This window comes from Mesitornis unicolor, unplaced genomic scaffold, assembly GCF_000695765.1.
Source record: "Mesitornis unicolor isolate BGI_N332 unplaced genomic scaffold, ASM69576v1 scaffold10112, whole genome shotgun sequence".
Taxonomy (NCBI): Eukaryota; Metazoa; Chordata; class Aves; order Mesitornithiformes; family Mesitornithidae; genus Mesitornis; species Mesitornis unicolor.
In genome coordinates this window covers 73005-95100 of record NW_010171232.1, presented here as the reverse complement: position 1 = coordinate 95100, position 22096 = coordinate 73005, and the positions used below count along the sequence as shown (strand labels likewise).

The following is a 22096-nucleotide window of genomic DNA, read 5'->3' as shown; positions in this document are numbered from 1 at the left end:
ACAGTATGGAGTCAAATTTTACATCACCACAGCTATGCTATGAAGGAAGACTGGCAGGAAGAAATGAAGGTTCTGTTATTGTCATGATGAACTAGCAGGCATGTCATCAAACAATGTAGATGGCTTATTTTACAACTAGGCCCTCTTCTGCAGTACTTACATGTTCCCATATGGCACATACTGCTTGGACTTTTAGTAAAAATAGAAGTTGTGACATATGGACAACATAGAAGTCAAGTTAAACATTTGCCTAGCTGATAACATTTCATCAGCTTGTAGAACTAAGACTCTTCTAGCAAAGAATAAAAAATTAAAAGTTTTGAGCCTAATGTAGAAATTATGCTTATTTCTGTTCTATGAAAAGGGCCACAAGAATGATCAGAGGGATGGAACACCTGTCCTGTGAAGAAAAGCTGAGAGTTGGTGTTGTTCAGCCTGGAGAAGAGAAGACTCTAGAGAGATCTTATTGCAGCCTTTCAGTACTTACTTAAAGGAGACTTATAAGAAAGATGGGGAACAAACTTTTTAGCAGGGCCTGTTGTGATAGGACAAGCGGTAATGGATTTAAACTAAAAGAGGGTAGATTGAGACTAAGGAAAGGAAGATTTTTTTTTTTTTTACGAGAGTGGTAGATCACTGGAACAGGTTGCCTAGAGTTGGGAGATACCCCATCCCTGGAAACATTCAAGGTCAGGTTGGATGAGGCCTTAAGCAACCTGATCTAGTTGAAGATGTCCCTGCTTATTGCAGAGAGATTGGACTAGATGACCTGTTCTATGATTCCATGAGCAGCATGATGTAAAATCCACAGTTGCAAACTGATGGTATGTTTCATTAACAGGCATTTGTTCAATGATTTTTTTTATTCATTCTTTATTAGAATATTAATTCCAGATCTACCAAAACATGCAAGGACTGTCAAGTTCACTGTGATTAGTCAGTCACAAGATGGGTAGCAGCAAAGAAGTGAAACAATATTTATTTAGAATTGCAGGGTGTGAAAATGAATATAATTCACATGATGAGGCAGCAGTAGTGAAAAGAAGTGAGATACACCACTGAACAGAACAGGATGTACTTCCACTACATGGTGTCCTTATCGGAAACATTTCCCAAATTTTCAATTTACAAACTAATATTCCTCATTAATAATGGAAATGGACTCATAGCTATTCTTGCATTTTGTCTTGTTTTTGACATGAAATACAGCTTTTTTATTTGGTTCTGAACAAAGCCAATATACTTTCCTATGTCATGGCAAGAAACAAAATAGCAAAATACATTTTACTAACTCTTGTATGCTAAGAAATGCTTTGATATTCCACAGAAAAAAAATATTTATCCTATTGTATGATGTTGCACATTTTCAGAGTACTATTCAAATTAAAATTTAATTGTTGCTGAATTGTGTTTTTTGTAAATTGAGACATGACAATGTAATTTTTGTTTCATTTTACTTACAAAAAAATCTGCTGAAAATTAAATCAGTTTTCATTCAATAAGGATCTAATGTTTTCCATAGTTTTTAAAAGCTGTGATTTTTTTGCACCAAGAGTTTGTGTTTGATAGAAGAATTGTCCAAGGGAAAAAAAAGGTATACAAAGCATTTAATTGTGTATATTTTGATTGTTTCTAGTTGAGAGTCTCACTGTCCTGGGTAACAAAATATACCTTATTGATTTCTTCATTCAGACAAAGGAGAAAAGATGAGAGAACCGTAGAGCTGGGACAGTCTCAGCACAGGTTCTGTGACGATAATCATAATGCAAGGATCTGCAGAGACTGGAGTCAGTAATGTCCTATTTGAGAGGATCCTTCCATACAAGGAGTCCAACCTACAGGCATCTTACACTTTGGAGTGTAATTTTTGTTTCAGATCTCCCTCGTGATCACAACTACATGTTCTTTTTTATTATCATAGAATCATAGAATCATTTGGTTGGAAAAGACCTTTAACATCATCAGGTCTAGCCATAATCTGTCCACTACTAAACCATGTCTCTATGGGGCAGCCCATTCCAATGCCTGATAACACTTTTAGTGAAGTATTTCCTAATATCAAAGCTAAACCTTTCCTGGTGAAACCAGAGACCATTTCCTCTTGGCCTGTCACTTGTTAGGTGGGAGAAGACACTGACTCCCACCTCACTACAACCTCCCTTCAGGCAGTTGCAGAGGGCAGTAACATCTCCCCTCAACCCCCTTTTCTCCAGCCTAGACAATCCCAGTTCCCTCAGCCTGTCCTCATATGGTTTGTGCTCCCTTCACTAGCCTTATGGCAAGGTTTGTGGAGCCTTCCTTCCTTTCCTTCCTTTCCTTCCTTTCCTTCCTTTCCTTCCTTTCCTTCCTTTCCTTCCTTTCCTTCCTTTCCTTTCTCTCTTGAATAATTCCTGAAAATACTATTTCCTACTTGAATGAAAAAGCATACTCTGTTTCTGGATTCAGGATTTCTAGTGTTATCATGTCTAGCAGCTGATCAAGCTTCAATAGCCTTTTTGATTGAGCATTTGAATCTTTGAATGCAGCTCATTTATCCAGTTTTATTGGGATTTCTCCTGCTAACTAGATAGATAAAATCTTGTTTTGCATCTCAAATTGTAACTCAAAGGAGTGCAAGAATTATATCTTTAGGCTCATATATTCAGTCTCAATACTCAAGCCCCACATACTCCTCAGGAAATATCCTGAAGTTGTCCCTTGGGTCCCACAATTTTCCTCAGCAGTATCCTTGAATTCTGCCCATATAAAATATGTCAAAATACACATTTGTTTTAAATCTGCCTTTAGCATATGAGTCTTTTGTGTGCCCTCTTCTTTCTCCTCAAGCAGGACAGAATAAAATCCTCAAAGGTAGAGCTCCAAGCAATATGGTTTTGGAAGATGACTTTATTGACAGCTGTCAGTGTCCCCTGAGCACTGGACTTCTGGATGCTTTCAGTATCTGACTCTCAAAACATCTGGCAGCAACACTATTTCCAAATATATTGACGTCCTGTGGCATTTGTGATTGATACAGTTACTTTCAGGGTAGTAGCTGACCTGCAAATCTTATGTAATCTTACATATCAATTTTTTCTTTGTTGGAGAGAGTTCCTTCTCCTTCAGGTGATTGTGAAGTTTATTGTAAAACTGGTGTGATTATTATAACAGAAATACTGGCAATTCAGTGGTTTCCTGCAGAATTTTCTTTCTTTATTTTTTTAAAATCAGTCTTCTTTCTTTCTTATCATGCTACCAGCTTTGAAAATGAAAATAATCTGAATTTAATTTTATATTTACAGAGTATAGGTGATTTCCTTGGTATAACACTGAGCACACCAAGCATTCTGTAGACATTAGCTGAGCACCCTGAGCAGCTAATTCAACATTTCAACAATCCTCTCAAAAGTTCTCCACTACCTTCTTTCCTCTCCTCTTGTTTCAAAGCATTGCGTACTAACAGTGAGTGCTACTGTTAGGCTACCTTTACTTTCTTTCCTAATGGCCATATTCTCATTGAGGTTTGGTTAATGAAACCAGAAGTACATAGCACAATGCATTTACCTTTGATTAAGTTTTCTTTCTAAAGTTGTTCCTCATCGTGTGTTGTGATCTCTTTGTGTGATCTGCCTGATCCTTGTCATGAGCTAAGCAAGCTTGACATCTCTGTGTGGCTTTAGTAACACAGTGAAAATAAAAAGACAAAACATATTTATTTTTTTTTTAAGCTGGCTATCAATTTAGTTTCATAGATTCAGTATTCATAGATTCTCAGTTGTTAGTCTGCATACTTTTATAATGTTACAGTTTGTCTTACCTGAAGTGAATGCAAGTTGACATGCTTTTCCCTCTTATAAATAATTCTCAATAGTTCAGCCATAACTTCTGCATGTGTTTCAGGGTTATCAATGTAGTATTTTTGAGTATTAGAGAAATAGTCAAAGGGAATGTATAACAGTTTTTTTTTTTATTTTGTAGGGAGGTATTTTGGTACTAGTTTTATATTTGCAAAACATGATCTTTGCTAAATACATCCATCCTTTTGAGTATTCTTTCTGTTAGAGGTCAAAACACTGTTGTAAGTAACATTGCTATTAGTTAACACCACTGGATTTCTTAGCTTATGCTTTATTTTCCACTCTTACGACATTTCCAGCCCATGATTCCCCATAGCAATTTATTTCAGGCAAGCTACTCTGTGCTTTGGCAGAAATGTGAGTATTAATTCTTTTGCGGGTTCTTTTGCAAATCCAGGCAGAAGTAGACATCACATTTCCAATTCTTTTCATTTCTTATTATGATTATTGTTTTGTTTACTTCCTTTGTTTTGCATTGTTTACCTAGAAATTTTGTGCTATACTTTCCTAATTTTCCATTGCAATGAATTATATACCATCTATATTTTTGCTATTGCTACTCTTGCCCTTATTTTACAGTTTTAAGCTTAGTTATTTATGTCTTGGTTGTTTTTTATATTGATATATTTACCAAGTGATATTGGATTTTTGGATATATTTGTTCAGAGAAAAACTGAGCTTTATAAGAATGAAGTACATTGTAAAACTCACTAAAGTAGAGAGCACTTAGAAAAAAACCCACCTGATTTCTTAGTGTCAGGAAGTGTATTTAACTGTGTATCTGTAAGTGATAAAACCAGCATATGTTATAATAGACTTTTTAATGCAACAGATTTGGTCTATTTGATTAATTTGGATGTTTACCCAGTGACTTACAGTATTTTGCATAAGAGAATTGGTTTGTCAACAGTTAATATTTCCTGCTTTTATGAAAGCCATACTTCAGGTAATAGACTATTGTTAAACTGCAAACAATGTGTTAAAAATCTGTCTTCTGGCAATAACATTTCTATGTATAAGAGTAGCTGAGAAATACTGTTCTGTCCTTAAGCATAGATTGGCAAACACAAACAGCACTGGGGCTTGGAATTCCGTGTAACCAGCAGGTGGTGGTGCTGGCTTAGAAATAAGTAGCAACAGAAAAGTCTTCAAGAGCAACTATTATGTATTGTTTTTGTGAGGAACCAATTTTATTCTTTTAAAAAAATCTAATCTTTCAAATAGCTCGCTTTAATTGTATAGAAATGTCCCTAAGTATGTATATGCAGTGTAAGCACTTGTGTATAAAACTAACATATGTGGAAACATGCAGACCATTTTATACTTAGTTTACATATGAAAAAAGTATTATGACCTCACAGGTAACACTCATGTGAAGACCTCCATCCCAGAGGAATATTACAGCTAAGCCTGAAAGAGTATTGGGGATCGCTGAGCCTGATCCTATTAACATTTAATAAATGGAAGTTTTTCCACTGATGTGAATGAAAGCTGGATAAGACTGACGATAAGAAAGCCAGAGTTAAATGTCAAGATTTCAATTATTCTTGTTCAGACATGCAGACACTTCTACACTATTTTCTACAGGGATAAACAACAGCCAAAATGGTAAAGAAATTTAACAGTAATGAATTTTATAAAGAAAAATAAATCCAATTTAGTGGTGTCATATTAACTTCTTAGTAAAAACTAATATTCTGAGTGATGCCCACTAAATTGTGTGCTTCAGAAGTAAGGCAACTTACTGGGAAGCAGAGAAAGAATTAAAAAAAATTCTTAGAAGTTAAGAGTACTAGACTTATAAGAAATCTATAAAAATCTCTTCTTTACTCAAGAATGCTGTACTAGCAAGGAAATGGGCATGGGGACCTAGTATGTCTTCCTCAGGAAATGTCTTGATGAAAATACCTTCATATCAAATTTATTTTTAATATTTTCATGAGCAGGGTAAATAAGAGATTTTTTCAGTTTAAAATTTCAGGATATGCAGGTTAGAATTACATTGGAAATGTGTATTTTTAAGATGTTGAGATGAATTGGCACTTTGGAAAACAAATTAATAATTCTAATTAGATTTCTGTAGGATGAAATCTGCACTTCCCAATGTTCTCGGGAAGGAAGCAGTTGCAGCAGCACGACCTAGCTGAAATTTGTGGAGTCCTGCTCCAAAGAAGCTGGCGTATAACTATTCCTTTCCTATGCACCTATTACCTCTTCCTGAGGAACGCAGTCTATGCAGTAGATAAAAGATTTCTAATCCCAGGGAGCAGAGCAATCACCAAGGACTACTGTGCTTACCTTTCCACTTAGTTACTTCTAGGCATGGTATATTTCCCCACTGATTTTAATTGAACTGAGGGAATGTAAACAGCAAACTGTTCAATGGTGAATGACCTTTCAAATTTTTATTGTAGTTTTTAATAGGAACTTAGTTTGTGTCCTCATAGAGAGCTTCATTGTTTTTAGCAGTGACTGATCATGCTGTGACTGTATTCAGCAACAAAGGGGAAATGTCCTTTGCTTTGTAAAAACAGGACAGATTCCTCTTAGAATTCTCTTGGCAGAACTACATAGCTACAATCTGCCCCTACTAGTGCTGCAACTTCTCCCTCCATGTCCCTTACAGTTGGTGTCAAAATTCAGTCTGAGGCAATAGGACAAAGGACAATACACTTTGGATTACTTTATCTTGAGACAAGGATAGTCTATGACAATGAACTGAATTTAGAACTGTGAGTGTGGAAATACTACAATTTGCTGTGTGATGCTTCTCTTAAAGAATCCCTGAAAGATGTGCCTTTTGGCTTTACATGTCATCCCTTGGGGAACTGTCAAAGGACCACTCATAAGGAAATTGCTGTCCTTTAATTGACACTGTAATTTTTTAAGGAAGGAAAAAAAGAAACATAGAAATAAAAAAGATATTGCAGTAATTTTATGTTAGCTATACACTTTCATGTCTAATTAAAAGAAATGAAACACTGTAATAACAATTTATTTTTATCACGTGTGCATGTGGTATGTTTTTATGGAATGTATTCCCAATATACTTTCCAAACAGCAATAACAACCTCACCATCTTATACCTGGTAGATCTGAGAAAATTAGTGATTAACAGCCACAGTTTCAGATAATTTGGTCACTTGAGTCTTACCCAGAGCTATCAGCACTGAACTGTGTTAAAAGGGAATTGACTGCAAGTGAGCAACCCAAGGCTGTGTAACAGATCAGTGGTAGAACTAAATTCCCAGACAAGAGATTCCCAGTCCTCTGTTTGTTGCCATGGGATCATCAGGTAGTCTATTAAAAAGTTAACATGTGGCTTTGAATGATCCTTTTGTACTTTGCTTCTGCCAGACACAGCAGCTGGAGCTCTAAAATTGAAGTTCATAGCTGCTTGTGACACAGTGTAGGACACACAGTGTCTGAACAGCTCTTTTCTGACTCACGGGGTAACATTTTGCTCTTGCTCCTCCTCAGTGTTCAGATAGTAGAACAGCTTACCATAATGAAATAACAGAATTTAAAAATTAACTCAAGAATATTTATATTTTCCATACCCAATGAGAGATTTTGAGTTGCCAAAGTGCACTCTTTGGACAAAGAGTTGACAAAGTCATTTCCCTTCACTTTTATGCTTGTCTGGAGACAAAAAAATCTTGGCATTTGATTAGGAATTAATAAAGTAGGGGTTTTTTTTCTGCTGTGCACATTTTTCAGGGGAAAGGGAAGATGGTTGTTACATACAAATAGTGTCACATTGTGTATATACTTCTGTATAGGAACAAGAAGCCAGGTTCATGAAATCTGAAGCTTTTCTTCTCTAAATTGCCCAAGCCAATTGTTAAATGCTGTATATATGGGAAAGGCTTTCTTCCTGCCCCATTTTATCAGCTCGCACCCTGAAGCATGATATCAGAACAGCTTCTGATCTAAAGTCCACTGAAGGCAATGTGTTTTCTCTGACTTCAATGGACTTTAGATCAACTGTAATTTGAACGGGTTTAAACCACTTCTTTGCTTGCTGAAGTCATAGTAGTAAAGAAGTGATAACTGGTATCTCTGGAAAGTGTTTCTAATAATTATGCTCTTGAATTATACTAGGGGAGCAGAGAAAAAATAGTCAAAGTTCTACAGTAACCTTAGGGTTTGCTCTACCCCTAAAGTTAAATTAAAGTAGTGTAAAACCATACCTTGGGCTTTTTTCAATAAAAGGCTCAAGTTAAAAGTTTGCTGGGCTTCCAAACGCCTTTGCAGTCTATCTTTCATACTGTATACACCTGTAACCCTAAAAGCTTAGGAACTTGAAGTTTATCATGGTTTCACAGAATACCAGAGCAGCCGTCTACAATATGTAACTGGATCCAGCCTAGCAACATTCCACATTTTCTATTAACTGTTTTTCTGCAGCATTCAGGGAAAAGCCGAGTTTCAATCCTTTATGTTTGAGGAGAATTAAGACTGAAAGACCATGTATTATTAATATAAAATTTAAGCAATAGATGCCAATACAAAAATAATCAAAAGCAGAGTAATGTGTTTGTAGTTCAATTTTTTGTGCCTTTAGCCAAAAGGTGCAAGCCTGGGACAAAAAGAGAAAACAAAACAGAAAAAATAAAAAAACCCAATATTTCTTGGGCTGCACTGTTTCAAATAGAATGTCCTATCTAGGAACTATTCAGTATTTGGAAAATATTCTGAGATGATGAATTCTTGAAATTCTCAGATCTTGATGTTTTCTTATCTGCTTCAGGTAGCACACACTGCAACTAAAAGCCAATGAGCCTTACCTGCTTTTCTAATGAATACAAGTATGTAGAGATACGCAGCATCTTTTTCTCTTTGTATAAGAAAAAAAAAGCAATGAAATGCATTTCTCAGAGTTTGTAATGCACATAGAAACCAAAACAGCAATTCTGTTTCATTTGAAAAACCATTTCAGACACCAAGGAAACACTACTCTACAGTTTCTAAAATTAACATTCTTGTATCTCATCAAGCACCATTTTATTGTAGTTTCTAGTCAATGATTTTATTACATATGTTAGCACCAAAAAGTCAGTATTTATAAATTTGTAAAATAAATAGTTCATTGGCATAAAGTGATTTTTAAAGGGAATAAATACTCTGTTTTTTCTAAGAAATAACAAATGTCCTGGTTAAACCGTATTTTGATACTATGCTGAATTCCAACCTCAACTGTTTGGGCACATTTTCTTTTCTGAAACTACCTTTGATAAGAAATGCATTACAAACTCATCAGTTTAGCTTCCTGTTAACAAAGAGACAGCAGCCGTCTGGATTATTCTAGATCCGCAGTGAAACTGCCACACTATGTATGCTCAAACTAAAGCTGTGCAAGTTTGACAAGGGGCAGATGAATCCAGGAGTTATTGTGCAGGGGTTTAAGTCTATGCGGCAGCTGACGGTTGAAATAATCATCTATACATCGCTCTGAGCTAGCTGGGGAAAGGTTGAAGCTGTATATTTTCAACATATCTAGCCTAATGGTTAATCTGTTGTCTTGTACAGGGGGTGCTGGGTGGAATCACAGCAATAGCTGACAGTTTGGAGGAATTGCTGTGGGTATTTTCAGTTGCCTGATTCACAAAGTGGTAGGTAGCAAAGTCTAAACAGGCTTGTCATTGAAAGAGGGAAGTCATCCTCACTGTCACTTCCATCGAAAGAACTCTGGTAGCCAAAAGCTCAATTGACATATTGATTATTTGTATTTAGTAATGCAGAGTTGCAGCTTGTCTTCACCCACCACATGGAAGCTGAGCTTTGTGGAAGACCATGCCAGATTGCGGAATAGTGATTGCTCCTTTGGGGGTCAGATGTGAAGATGCTTAGGAGAAAGAGAACAGTTAAGTTGGGGGAAGAAATGAAATATTTTTTCAAACCAAGATAGTTTAACTGTTAAAACCACTCTCTATACTTCTAGTGCTGGATCTGGCATATCTGCACAGTGACATGGCATTACTCACTGCAAAGATTAAGGGGGTGCAGTATGATTTAGACTGAAACAAAAATGAAGTATCTGCAAGTGACAGCTCTGGCTGATGGCTGACTATGAAGGAAAACACTGTGCTAGTGTCTGGCAAAAAGCAGTGCTGAAAGCCTAGCAGCTGATAGAGATGGGGGAGGAAAGGAGCAGTGGGTATCGGTGGTGGTTGTTCAGAATGTCTGGTTTTGGTCAGGATATTTTTTCTCCTTTAAAACACATTTTCATTTTCCCTTCCAGGCAAATCATGCTGAAGCCAGTTTCAGCCATTTTGTTGAAAGCACTGTACTGGTATTCTGCCTTGTTACATTTAAATTAAAGCTCAGCCTAGTTTTAAGTTATGGCAAGTGTATGCTCACAAAGAACAAATAGAGATTGCCATAGGCACTAGATTAACTATATTGGTTGTTTTAAAAATGTTCAGGGAGTTGCAGATTGCATTTCAAATTATCTTCATTATAAGAAATAAAATGTATAGAAATAGAAACAGGCATGATTCCTTAATGCAGTCTGTAGGCAAGTGTATATTCATTGAGCTTGAAGGGGAGTTCTTGAGGGTCAGGGGAAGAAATAGGAATTTATGCAGCTTCAAATTACCTTTTCATAAATTGCATTAATATCTCACATTTTATAGACCTTATTTTTCATTTGTCTAATGTTGGCAGGTTTCTTGGACAAGTTTTGTGCAGCATTTACCAAAACAGGTAGTGTTCATGCAGGGTGCAGTTAGGAAATGCTACAGAAAACATGGAATTTCTTACTCTTACTCTGCTCTTATCCAATTCCTTGTTCTTTGTTATTCTTAAAAAGCTATTCAAAATTTACTCTCAAAGTAAGTGTCTCTATTCTTAGGTAACAATAATAGTGTGTTATGGATACGTAACAAATGTCCTGAATAGTTCTAGTGAACTTTGGCAGTGTAAACAATACAGGCAGCACGTTCGTCCTGTGTCAATTTGCTTTGAAAATAAAGGCATATGTCATATTAGATAAACTAATCTAACTATGACTACAAAATGGTTCTGTTTTAGTAGACTTGCTGGTGCTAAACTCATGACATACTTAGAAGAGAACGCTTGTGGATTTGGAGGCTGTGATTTAACATTGCACAGTGGTACAAAAAATTACCCCAATCCATATGGTTTGGTTGCCAAACATAGTGAAGCAGTAGCAGTGTGTAAGGGTGTATTTAGTTCCACATAACTAACAGCAATCTTTGTTACCCAAATATGTTCTCTATGGAAATGAGCCCACATAGTGGTGCAAGCACCCAATCAGATTTTTAAGAAATTATTACTAAAGAGAAACTGCTTTTGCTGAACAACAGGATGCTTTGAAAAATCTAAGTGTTCTAGGTTCTGCACATTATAGTATGTATCTGCAGAAGTGGTGGTGTTGGCCTGTATTTCTCACCTGCTTGTATAATACTGCTTGATCTGAAAGCACAGTAGTATCCTGTGTTCAAAACTGCACCTCTGTGCTTGCACATGTAGTTCCATGTGTATCCTGATGAGCTTGTGTTTGTGGCACAGTGTGCATGTACAAGTAGACAGGCTATTTAGACTAAAAATAACCAGGTTTAGTCCTCTAGGGTAAAACATACATAATTGTATTAGAGGAATGGAGAAAGAGATAACAATCTCTATCAAAGATAGGTTATTCAGATATTATACTGTAATCTTAGCTTTTCAAGATGGAGTAAAAAGACATGAGTCATAAAATATTGGAGTCAGAAGAAAAACTTGTCCCACTGTGGGACTTCATCCATTTTCAGCTGAAGCAGCTGAGTTCTTGTAAGAGGCAGAAGGTTAGATGTCATGGGATGAAACTGGTAGTTAGACCTTTTAAATCTGGAATAATCTGACAAAAAAATGGCAACTTCAGTATCCTCATTGTTTAATGTTTTGCTTTTAAGTAAGTGGTAGTACCTGTCCACAGTGTTGGAAACAAGGAGGAGTAGGATATGTTTTAAGCAGCTCAGTCTGCCTTCATGCTGAACAAGATCATGTGATGCTATTACATATGATATCAAGCTCAAGCTATTAAGCTGTACCAAAAGACAGGGTATTTTAGTACTGGTTCATGCTGTGCCACTGAAAGCGCAAAATCTTGGGAAAGCTTGCCTATGTCTGCGTGGAATATACCACAGGACACATACTGTTTTGAAAGTTTAGTGCCTAATAGTCAGGCCTGAAACTATCTTTTACTGAATTCCAAAAGTAAAAGTAAAGACTGTAAAAAGTTTATAATGTTTCTTAAACAAATTCATTGAAGGGTGGATAAACACTATTCATTATTTTGGTCTTCTTCCATTGTGTGTGAAGACATTTTGATGCAGGCATGTAGTTTATAAAGATTATTTCCAATATTACTGTCTGTAGTTTAAAAATAGAACCTAATGGATACATTTTAAAGTGTTCAAATACATGCCTGACCAGTGGCTTGTGTAGGGACCTAGCTCTCTGCAGATATATCTTGTCATCTGAAAATTATTTCACTGGAGCAATATCAAAGATAGAAGTAAAAGACTTGACAAAACCCCAGTAACTCTGAGGTAAGATTGGTAATTTTTAAGTACTGTATCCAATATGAAACCAGCATTTTTTGTGTAAGTTTTGCTAATCAAAGATATATGCTGTCCTCCAATGATTTAAAATCTATCTGAAATCTCATGAGTATGTTATTATCATTATACTTTAAATGTTACTACTATTAGCAAAAAGTGGAATAACATTGTGGGTTAGAACCTAAGTTCTGTTCTCACTGATTTTTCTATCCACCTCAGTCAGAGTAGTAGCAAGCCATCAATTCAGAGATCATTGAGTGAGAATGGACACCTTGTCACCAAATAGTTGAACACTGTTAAAAAATACATTGAAATAACTCTAGTGATTCATATTTAATCACCTTTTTTGAGAGAGAGAGAGAGATTTTATGCACGAACACAAATGACAAACATGTGGATGCTACTTATGTATCTTTCCATTACCAGATAGTGTTTCTAGCTGATGGTAAACTAGATAAAGTGCCAAAAAACCTGCCAACCTCCTCAGATAGTTTTGAGCTACTATCTGCTCAGAGTTCTCCATGGAAACTTCAAGGCAATTTAATAATGCTGGAAGATTATCAGTCCATAAAGTACTCCTTGTCTAACCTTATCATCTCATAATGCATACCAAAATATAGGATCTTCGTGGCTCAGTAATATGCCTTTTGCTCTATAATTTACTCCTTCAGAATGAAACAAACATTAGGAGATTATCATTACTGCATATTTTTACCAGAAAAATTTATTTTATAATTGTCTTTCACTGAGGATGGCACTTGCTAGAGGTATTAGTATGGTTTTTTTGTTTAAATAGCTTTGACATATTAGAAATAGAAGAGTGAGAAACAGTTTCAAGCTAAATCCATATTTAGGAAATTAAATTTATTAGCTTTCTTTTCAGAGGTGGTATGTATGACCTCCTGACATTTACAGTATTCAACACTTTGAAATACCCAACAACTTTTACATAGGTTCCTAAACATCAGCTTAATTCCCTAAGTATGCTTGCACAATTTTAAAGTGTTTACCTTACTTTTTTCTATTCCTTATTTATTTTAATAGCAGCAGAGTGCTCTACCTCCCCTGTCATTTTCAGTAGATTTATAAACATCTTCTACAGCTAGTAAATCTCAAAGCCTTTATCAACATGTGAAAAATAAGTGTTGCCTGAGACGCACACATACTAGGATGGGATTATTGCTTAAAGATGATAATATTGTGGAATAATCCTTTTATAAGTATTCTTTGATAAAAAGCTATTTTTAGAAAAAAACCCAACGACCTTAAGAATGCTGCAGGTATAAACCTGTATTTCAGCTGTAGAAACTGATACTTTAAGCTTTAAAGTCTATGATTCCACATGATATCAAAATTGATTCATGCCTATGGTTTGAAGTAACTTTTAATACCAAGACATTAATTTAAATTTTTTCTTATTATTTAGAAGTAAAGAATGCAGCTAGATCAAGTTACCCAAAATGTTCATATCAATTCAAGAATGCAACTACTAATGCATTGGTTGGTGCCAAGTCCTCTGAAGAAATCTCGGAACCTGTTCCACTTGTTAATAACCGTAAAGGGAGCCTCTTCTTACCCAACAACCCCTCGCTGCTGCACCTTAATTTACTGAGTTCTGTTGAACAAGGAAAATCTACGTACTGTAGATTGCAAAGGGCACTCAGCATGCCTGTAAAATACCGCTACCACTCCCAAAAGCCTGGGTTGAACCAAGATCTCCGTAGGTAGCCCCATAGTTGGATGCATAAAGCAATATAGATTGGTTTGTGCATGGTTTTGCAGTCTGTTTTCAATGTGCCTATGACATTACTAATGCTCTGTTAAGTGCTTACAGACGTGGGTTTCTCCAGATGTGGTGATTAATAAGTTAATCAAAATAGCTAGTCAACTAATGTTTCTGGGTGGTTTGTACTTTACCTTTCATATGGTTTATTTGCTCTGAAACATTTACATGCTAGGCAGAAGGAATTTACCAGGTACTCCAGTTTGTGTGATGTTCAGTAACGTAGGTATTATTTCAAACTCCGGCAATTTTGGGGGTCTAAAAAAATGGTGTTTGTAAACCGTCTTGCTAGTGACCTGGAGGTGGCAATGAAGGAGACAGATTTATTTAAAAAATAGAAACAAAATAACAAAGAAAAAGGAACCATGAAACTAAAATATTTTATGGCTTTACTGAAAATTTTGCTAGATCTGTTTCTTTAAATATGCAGGAAATTGACAATAGTATCTGAAGGATAATAATAAAATATGTTTTGTGTCCTACTTATTACTAAGAAGCCACTTGTGAGTTATCATTGCAACACTTTTGGGAACCAAGCCATAGGTAATGGTGTCCATTATATACCATTCACATATTTCAGATTCATGTATTCCCTTCTCCCATTCTTACGGAGCTGCATTTCTAAACTGCAGATGGCCTGTAAACACAGTGCACAGATTTCATTGAAAAACAAATTCTTGTTTGGATGTGATATGATTAAGGTAGATCACCTTTCATTGCTACAATGAGAATAAATGGCTTCCTTGCCTAAGTAAGGCATTGCTTTAGCAGCAAATTGAGATCACTCAGAAGGCTTTGCTAACAAGAATTAACTAGTGAGTCACATTAACCTTGGACTTTCCAGGCAATTAGTGACAGGAACATAGTTTGAATATGACAAGAACATACCAAAAGAGGGAGCTTATTTATTGTAGATGCAGTACTAAAAATAACTACAGACTGCTAGAAATCTAGTTCTAGAAATGGTTATCTGGATGATTACTGGTAAGACTTAGAGTTTTTTTAGTTGGATGGCAGGGTAGCATCACCTGGCAGCACTGGAGAACACAAATGTTGGACCATATCGTATGAAAGATCTTTACTAACATTCGGTATTTCAAAGAATCAGACAGAAATCTTATTAGCTAGCTGAGAACTTGGAAAAGTACTCTTTTTAATAGTATTTTCTATTCTTCATAGAATTTTTTCTGGCTATAATATGATCTACAGTTAACTTGTGTTAATGCAAGATTTTTCACACACTCCTAATGTCTATATATCTTCCTTAAACTGTTCAAACAGTATAACAATACACTTTACTTATGGTGCAATACTGAATCTCTTGACAAACATCCTGTAACTCTGTGCAGATGAAATTAAGTGAAATCTAGATTTTTTACTATCAAGAGAGCAAAACATATCAGTTGTAGCTGGTTTCTGGAAGGAACATTTTGCATTGTACTTGTTCCTTTGATCTTTTAACTAGTGGATTCATCAGATTGGAACTGAATATTTATATCCTATAAAGAGCAAGAGAGCAGACTGTGTATCTTGAAAGCAACCTATTGTGTGTATGGAATAGCATGTGAACAACTTCTTGATAGACATGTTTAAAACAAGACTAGGCCATTTCCAAGAGTGATTTGCAGAAGGTGTTCTGAAATACACAAATACTTGAACTTTGTTACAATCAGAAATAGATATCACTAACAAAATAATTCTGTGCATATTCACTTTGTGTTACAAATAGCTAGATTCTGAAGTGATCTAGTTTAAACTGAACAAACTGTCACAAAAAGAAAATTTCAATTTGTATATTTTTGAGAATTTTCTATGGGCTTATTTATCTCCCAACCAAAGAATGGTACTTGACTAATCATCAATAAGCATTTCCACTGTAGGACTCTGATGTGGACAAAAACAAAAAGTCAAATGAGAAGGAAATGGCTTTGTCTTTGAGAATGCTGCCAGAGAAGAAAAGGAAATTAGGTTAGTGAAATAAATGATTATTAGACAGTCTTTGCTCTGATCGAAGTATTAACATTTACACCACTCTCTGGGTAATTTATTTTGGGGTTAGCTTTTCTTTTTTTCTTTTTTTTTTCTTTTTTTTTTTTCACTTTTGCATTCCCTTGATGTGTTAGGTGATGCCAGGTCATTTAAAAAGATAGAACATCTGTCTTTTCAGGGCCCAGTCCTTTGGTCTTGACCAAGGCAAAATGAAGTTCCATAGCAGACTTGGGCAAACAGACAGGCTAAAAGACACTCTGTAATAAAATAGTGTCAGAAGAGGGTTATAGCAGAAGGATATTGCTTAATTTCTTCCCAGATAAGTCTAGGGTAGCTGACATATATCTAAGTTTTGTCGTTCCTACATAGTTCATTGCAAATAGAATCTTTTATTCCAGCCTCTGCTTGTGCACTGCTAATGTGTATTAAGCTCTTTTAATATAGCTACTACTATCACTACTAATCTCTTTCCTTTTAGCTTTAAAGTAACAGCTTCTTAGGCATCAGCTATATTATCTTCTTGTTCATTTTTCAGTTAACAATAGGATGGAAAAAAAGGTGTATTTTTCCTTCTTTGTATAAGAATAATTCAGCATTAGTGTGAATTTGAGAAAGGAGGCATAAGATAATTCCCTTTGATAGCACATGTAAACCTTATGCACAGATTATCAAATGCAGTAACGACCTTGAAACAGTAATGATGATGGTTAATTCTTATAGGTGAGTTATCAGGAAGCTGCACATGTTTAAGCAATACATATTGTGACATAGTTTAGTGGAGAGTAGTTTATGATTGGCAAAACTGTAAGTGATTTTACTTCTGGAAATTGATCTGTCATTGAAAATGCACCTCATTCTCATTAAAAGATTGCATAACACATGCATCCTCTGTTAAACAGGTATTGTCTCCCCACTTCCATTCAACCTCATTCTGTTCACTCCTGTTAGAACTCCCTTTTGTGAGAAGGGTAGAGCAATGAGGTCTGACTTGTGCTGGAGATCTGTGCACAATGGCAGGCTGCATTCACATTCCTGACTACCTGAATCATTGAACATCAAGGCATTGAATATTTTACATCTCTTCATGAAGACTCTGTTGTTTGGCATGTGAGGAGCAAGAACCAACTGGTGTCTAGTTCATTAGCAGAAGCAGGCTGGCAGCTGTTATGTTGATATTGCAAATAGTACTTTATCTTTCTGGGAATATAGCAGAGCACTAATTCTACTTTTCTGTAGCACAGATTAACTGAAAATAAGTCTTAAGAATAACCTGAATGCAGTGTCCCCCCCCCACCCCGTCTTTGTTTTTTAAGTATGAAACCAATTTGAACACCTGTGTTCAAAACCCTGGTATTCTTCCCTGCTTCTCCTTCAAACCAATCTCTTTGACTAACATGTATTTGAATTTTATTGGGCCTATGTTAGCAATGAAGTATCAGTGCGTGAATGGACATAAGAGTGTGTGTTCTTTGCAGCTTCACTTGTATTTCATATTGAACTTGGAGCAGTACTTAATCTCATGAGTTCCTTATATTTCCAGTTGAAGATGAGCAGCCATCAACACTATCACCCAAAAAAAAGCAGCGAAATGGAGGCATGCGAAATTCACCTAACTCCTCACCCAAACTGATGAGGTAAGACTATAAGAAACTCATATCTTCATCTCCTTTCTTCCTTCCTTCCTCTTCTCCTCCCCCCACATCAAAAATAAGGGGAGGAGGTGGAAAAGAAAGATTGTTAGATGGTTTCTGAAAGGCTGAAGTATTTATTCTGTCAGCTTGTCAGCAGTTAATGATAGAGCTGAAAAAAATTCTGTCATGAAAAACAGTTTGAAAAGCTGTTTGAAAAATACATAGGCTTTAAAGTCTTAGCTGTCACCCTGTCCTGTCCGTGTGTAGTTCTTAAACAGCAGTGGCACTAATGATAGCAGTAACCAATCAGGAGAACTCATGTGGTTAGTTTGCCTCAGGCAATTCTCTTTTTGTTGGATTCCCTCTGAGTACTGTTTTCTGTACTTAAGGCCATATGTGAGATGTATCATCACAATCAAAAATGAACCTGAATATTACCTTCCTTTTATCCTGTCGATTGTAATCAAATTTCTGTTAATTGATTTAGACTGATAAAAAAGTCTAATAATCTATGTAGTTGCCAAAGCAAAGTTCAAAACTAATGCAGTTTTACTCAGGCTAAAAGCACATTAATTATGAAATATAGGGATTTTTAAAAGGGTAGTATATACTCTAAAAGTGGGTGATGAAAACATCATCTTGTTAGTGATATTTTTCCCCTGTTGCTGGGTGTATATTATTTTACACTGGTACACCTCTGTATAATTATGTAGTTTTGTTCCATAGGACAAATTACCTCTAAGAGATTTGTTAGAACTAGAACTCCAACAAGAAATTGGAATCTAGTAAAATAATATGGCATCTGCGTTCTGTCTCACTGTGCTTCACCTTTTGCCTGCTCAAGTCAGTCAGAACAGGAGCAGACAGCAGACATGGAGATTTCTACAAGGAGGCTGCTCCTGCTCTGGTCTTGCATATCTAAAGTATCCAGGCTAGAAACTCAGTCCATAATTATATCCAGAACTAAATATCATAGCAGAGATTTGCCACTGCATACATAGAAAAATGTGAACTTATTTACATGTGAACATGTTATTTACAGACACATTCATGCAGTTTGAGTGTATGTATAAAAGTAACATTCGTTTCACAGAGGTTAAGTGAAAAAATTAACATGAATGTATAGTTCTTTCTATAAATAAAATCACTCAAGAATTTTCTTTTATTGTTGACAATTATTTTGTTCCTTTAACAATTCTGGATAGAGCTAAGTAATATTACCCTTTGTATTTCAGTCAGCAGACTGGAAATTTTCTTTGGCCATTTACAGAAGCATCCATATTTGTTTATTGTTACTGCAATATAGGGCATATTCAAGGACATAACTTCTACAAGTTGTCTTCCTCTCTGTTTAGACTACAGAACCAAAAGTGAGATTGATTCACAGAGGAAAATGCACCCAGCTGTGTCTTTTTTTCCTATTGACCATCTATTTCTGTTAAATGTATCATTAAAAGTTCTCTGCCTTCCTGTTAGCTCAGCCTTGCCCATATGACATTGATTTACATGCTTGTTTACAGTTTATGAGGAAGGATAAAATGAACATACAGGCAAGCTTTCGGTTTTTATGGTGCCAGTTGTCATGCTAGCATCATTTTCATTTTACTTACCTTTGGACAGTCTTCTTATCTGGTGCTAATAGTTTTAACCACTTAAAGTTTTAAACTTGTGGAAGATTTCCCTGCCTCACCAAATCCTAATTTTGGGGAAGTAGAAGTAAAAAGAAAGAGAGGGAGAGAGAGAGAAAGAGCTGAAGCATTTGGAGCTGAGCACACTGTCCCTGTTTGCTATGTAAAGTATGCCTCATTTCTTTGATCTTGAGTAATAATAATTCTAGGGAGTTATACTGTTTTCATATGCTTCAAAGCTGTGTCAAAGTTTTGCTGCTTAAGGGTACTTCTTTATTCTATTGGCTCTTGGGTACTGAGATGACAGGTCCTCTGTACTAGGTGCAGGCTTTTTCAAGTCATAGCCTTCAGCAAAACATCAAATTACCAAATACAGAGTAACATACTTCTACACAAATGCCTTTCCTGTAGATATATTATACCATATATATTAAATACTTTAGTGTTACATGGTACATTTTATGTGCAATAGAAAGTGATGGTTTGAGGTAGCCTTAGGGGTACTTTTTTCCACAAGCAGAAAAAGCTAGTGTATACCGTATCAAGTATGGTTTTTACAGGACTTTCTGCCCGAAGGCCTTTGTAAATAAGTAATGATCAACAGATTGGCTGTGGGTTTTTGAAAAGCATGCCTGTGTCAGTTTGCATGATGGGGGAAGATTTTCAAAGTGGAGCCTGCTTTCATTGCCTGCTGAAGAGGGACTGAGGGAGAGTAGTCGTCCTGAGCCTGAGCTGTCTGCTCAGTAGCACATCAGAATTGCTAAACACAGGTCGAGCAGCGAGTGGAGAAGTTGCCAGGCTTCCAGATCCAGACATTGTTTTCTTCCTTTTCTCCCTTGCTGCTGAATTTATTCACCAGCCCTGTGTTGGCACCCTCGGCCTCTCCCCAGACCCAGCCTCTCTTTGTTTACCCTTTATCTACACTGACTTAACTTTCATTCAAGGTGCTAAATAAGAGAAAGTTGATTAAATCAAAAGTGAACTCTGTTAAGCTTTATGTGTAATGGCCAAACATTTTTCTCATTTACAATAAACAAAGGTGGGCTGTATTATCTTCTGTTTTGTATCCTCGTAAATTACCTAAAGTGACAGGTACTTGCTTTCCTGCCCAGAAATCTTTAGTGTATGTCAGCTAAAAGTATACAAGAGGTAAATCAGCTAAAGCAGTGTCATGTCTGTAGCTGATATTTATCTTTGCAATATTTTTCCTAAATTTGCTTTAAAAACTCCTTTTCAAATCCAGATTCACCCCCGTCCCTCCCACCAAACAGCTGGCAGTAAACTTTGCAGACTTTTCCTCAGCTATGGTTCTGGATCTGTCTAACAATAACATGTCTCTAAATGCCAATAAATTACTAACAAATTATAAATAGATGGTAGGCATACAAATGGTCTTTGTATACATCACAAATGATCTAGGTTCACATTTGGAAAGTTACTGTTCTAACTGAATCCTGCATCACATCAAATGACATGAGCAGAATCACACTGATGCAATACTGGAAGAATCTAATCAATCAGAAACAAATCCTTCAAATTCAACTACAGCTACAAATGCAAATTAACTAAAATAATACTCTGTGATGTCATGGTTATTTCTGTCTGTTTTACATCAACATAAGTCTGTCCCATTAAATACACCATAACATAGGTATTATTTAAAAATAACGTAAAGTCCAACAGGAAAAAATGGATACTTCTCCTGTGGAGATGTAAACACAAGGACATCCCATTACAATAAAAAATAAAATTAAAATAGAACATAGAAGGAAAAGGAAGGAAAGCTGGGAATAGTAGAGTAATTGCATATCTGGTTTCCTTCTTGAAATAGAGAAGAAAAGTAGAACCATTTGATGCCTCTGATGTTATGCAGTGATACCAAGTCACCTGTTTATCATCTCACAGTCACATGTTATGTTGCATGTTATTGATGAACAGTCATGTGAAATATGAGGAGGTTATGTCACCCAAATATCAAATAGCAAAGCTAGCTTAAAAAAAAATAGTGTCATTTTGGATTCCAAAATGACCAGTAAAAATGTGAAAAGCCCTGGATATGAATCAAAAAAGCCACTTAAAAGGATTGTTGCTGGGGCTCAAGTCCACACTTAATGCTTTGGTAGCTGCTACTGCATGAGTGGAATACACTGACTTGAAGGAAATGTCAGCCCAGCTGAGTCAAACTACCCCTTAATTCAAGAACAAATAGCATATGACAGGGCCCAAGGGGCCTGAAGAGCAAACAAATAGTTTGTCCCTGTCCACTCTGAATGTAGTGGTGTAGTTGACATAGGCCTCTAGACAAGCAGCATACTCAGCAAAGGGTCATTATCATTAGTGTCCCTGATCACATAAGAATCAGAGGCATCAGAGGACGCTGGGTTTTCGGTGTGTTGCCAAGGAGAATTTCATAAGCCTGAGGATTTTTCTTGATCAAGGTTCTAAAATTATTCCTGACCAAACCATAAAACTTGCTCATAGACTGTCAAGACCCAGTTAAGTGACACAGGAAAAAAGTGAGCATTTTGGCATACATTTCTGGAAACCTAATGAGATTATTTATCTGAAGTTGAGGGGGAAACCTCCTGTCTTTTTTCCTGAAGTTTGATATAATATTCTAAGTATATGAACAATGGCTGTGCACATTTATCTCCTCATC

The 22096-nt window shown here is 36.0% G+C and overlaps 1 protein-coding gene across 1 annotated transcript in view; it reads left to right on the top strand.

Annotated features, from left to right (window-relative positions):
* KCNMA1 (potassium large conductance calcium-activated channel, subfamily M, alpha member 1) overlaps positions 1 to 22096 on the top strand; it is a gene marked incomplete at its 5' end in the record, with an annotated part of 198421 nt that overhangs the window by 115057 nt on the left and 61268 nt on the right. Inside the window, one exon of the mRNA XM_010179972.1 lies at positions 17719 to 17812. Within this exon, the coding sequence (XP_010178274.1) occupies positions 17719 to 17812 (94 nt within the window). The remainder of the gene's footprint in view (positions 1 to 17718; positions 17813 to 22096) is intronic.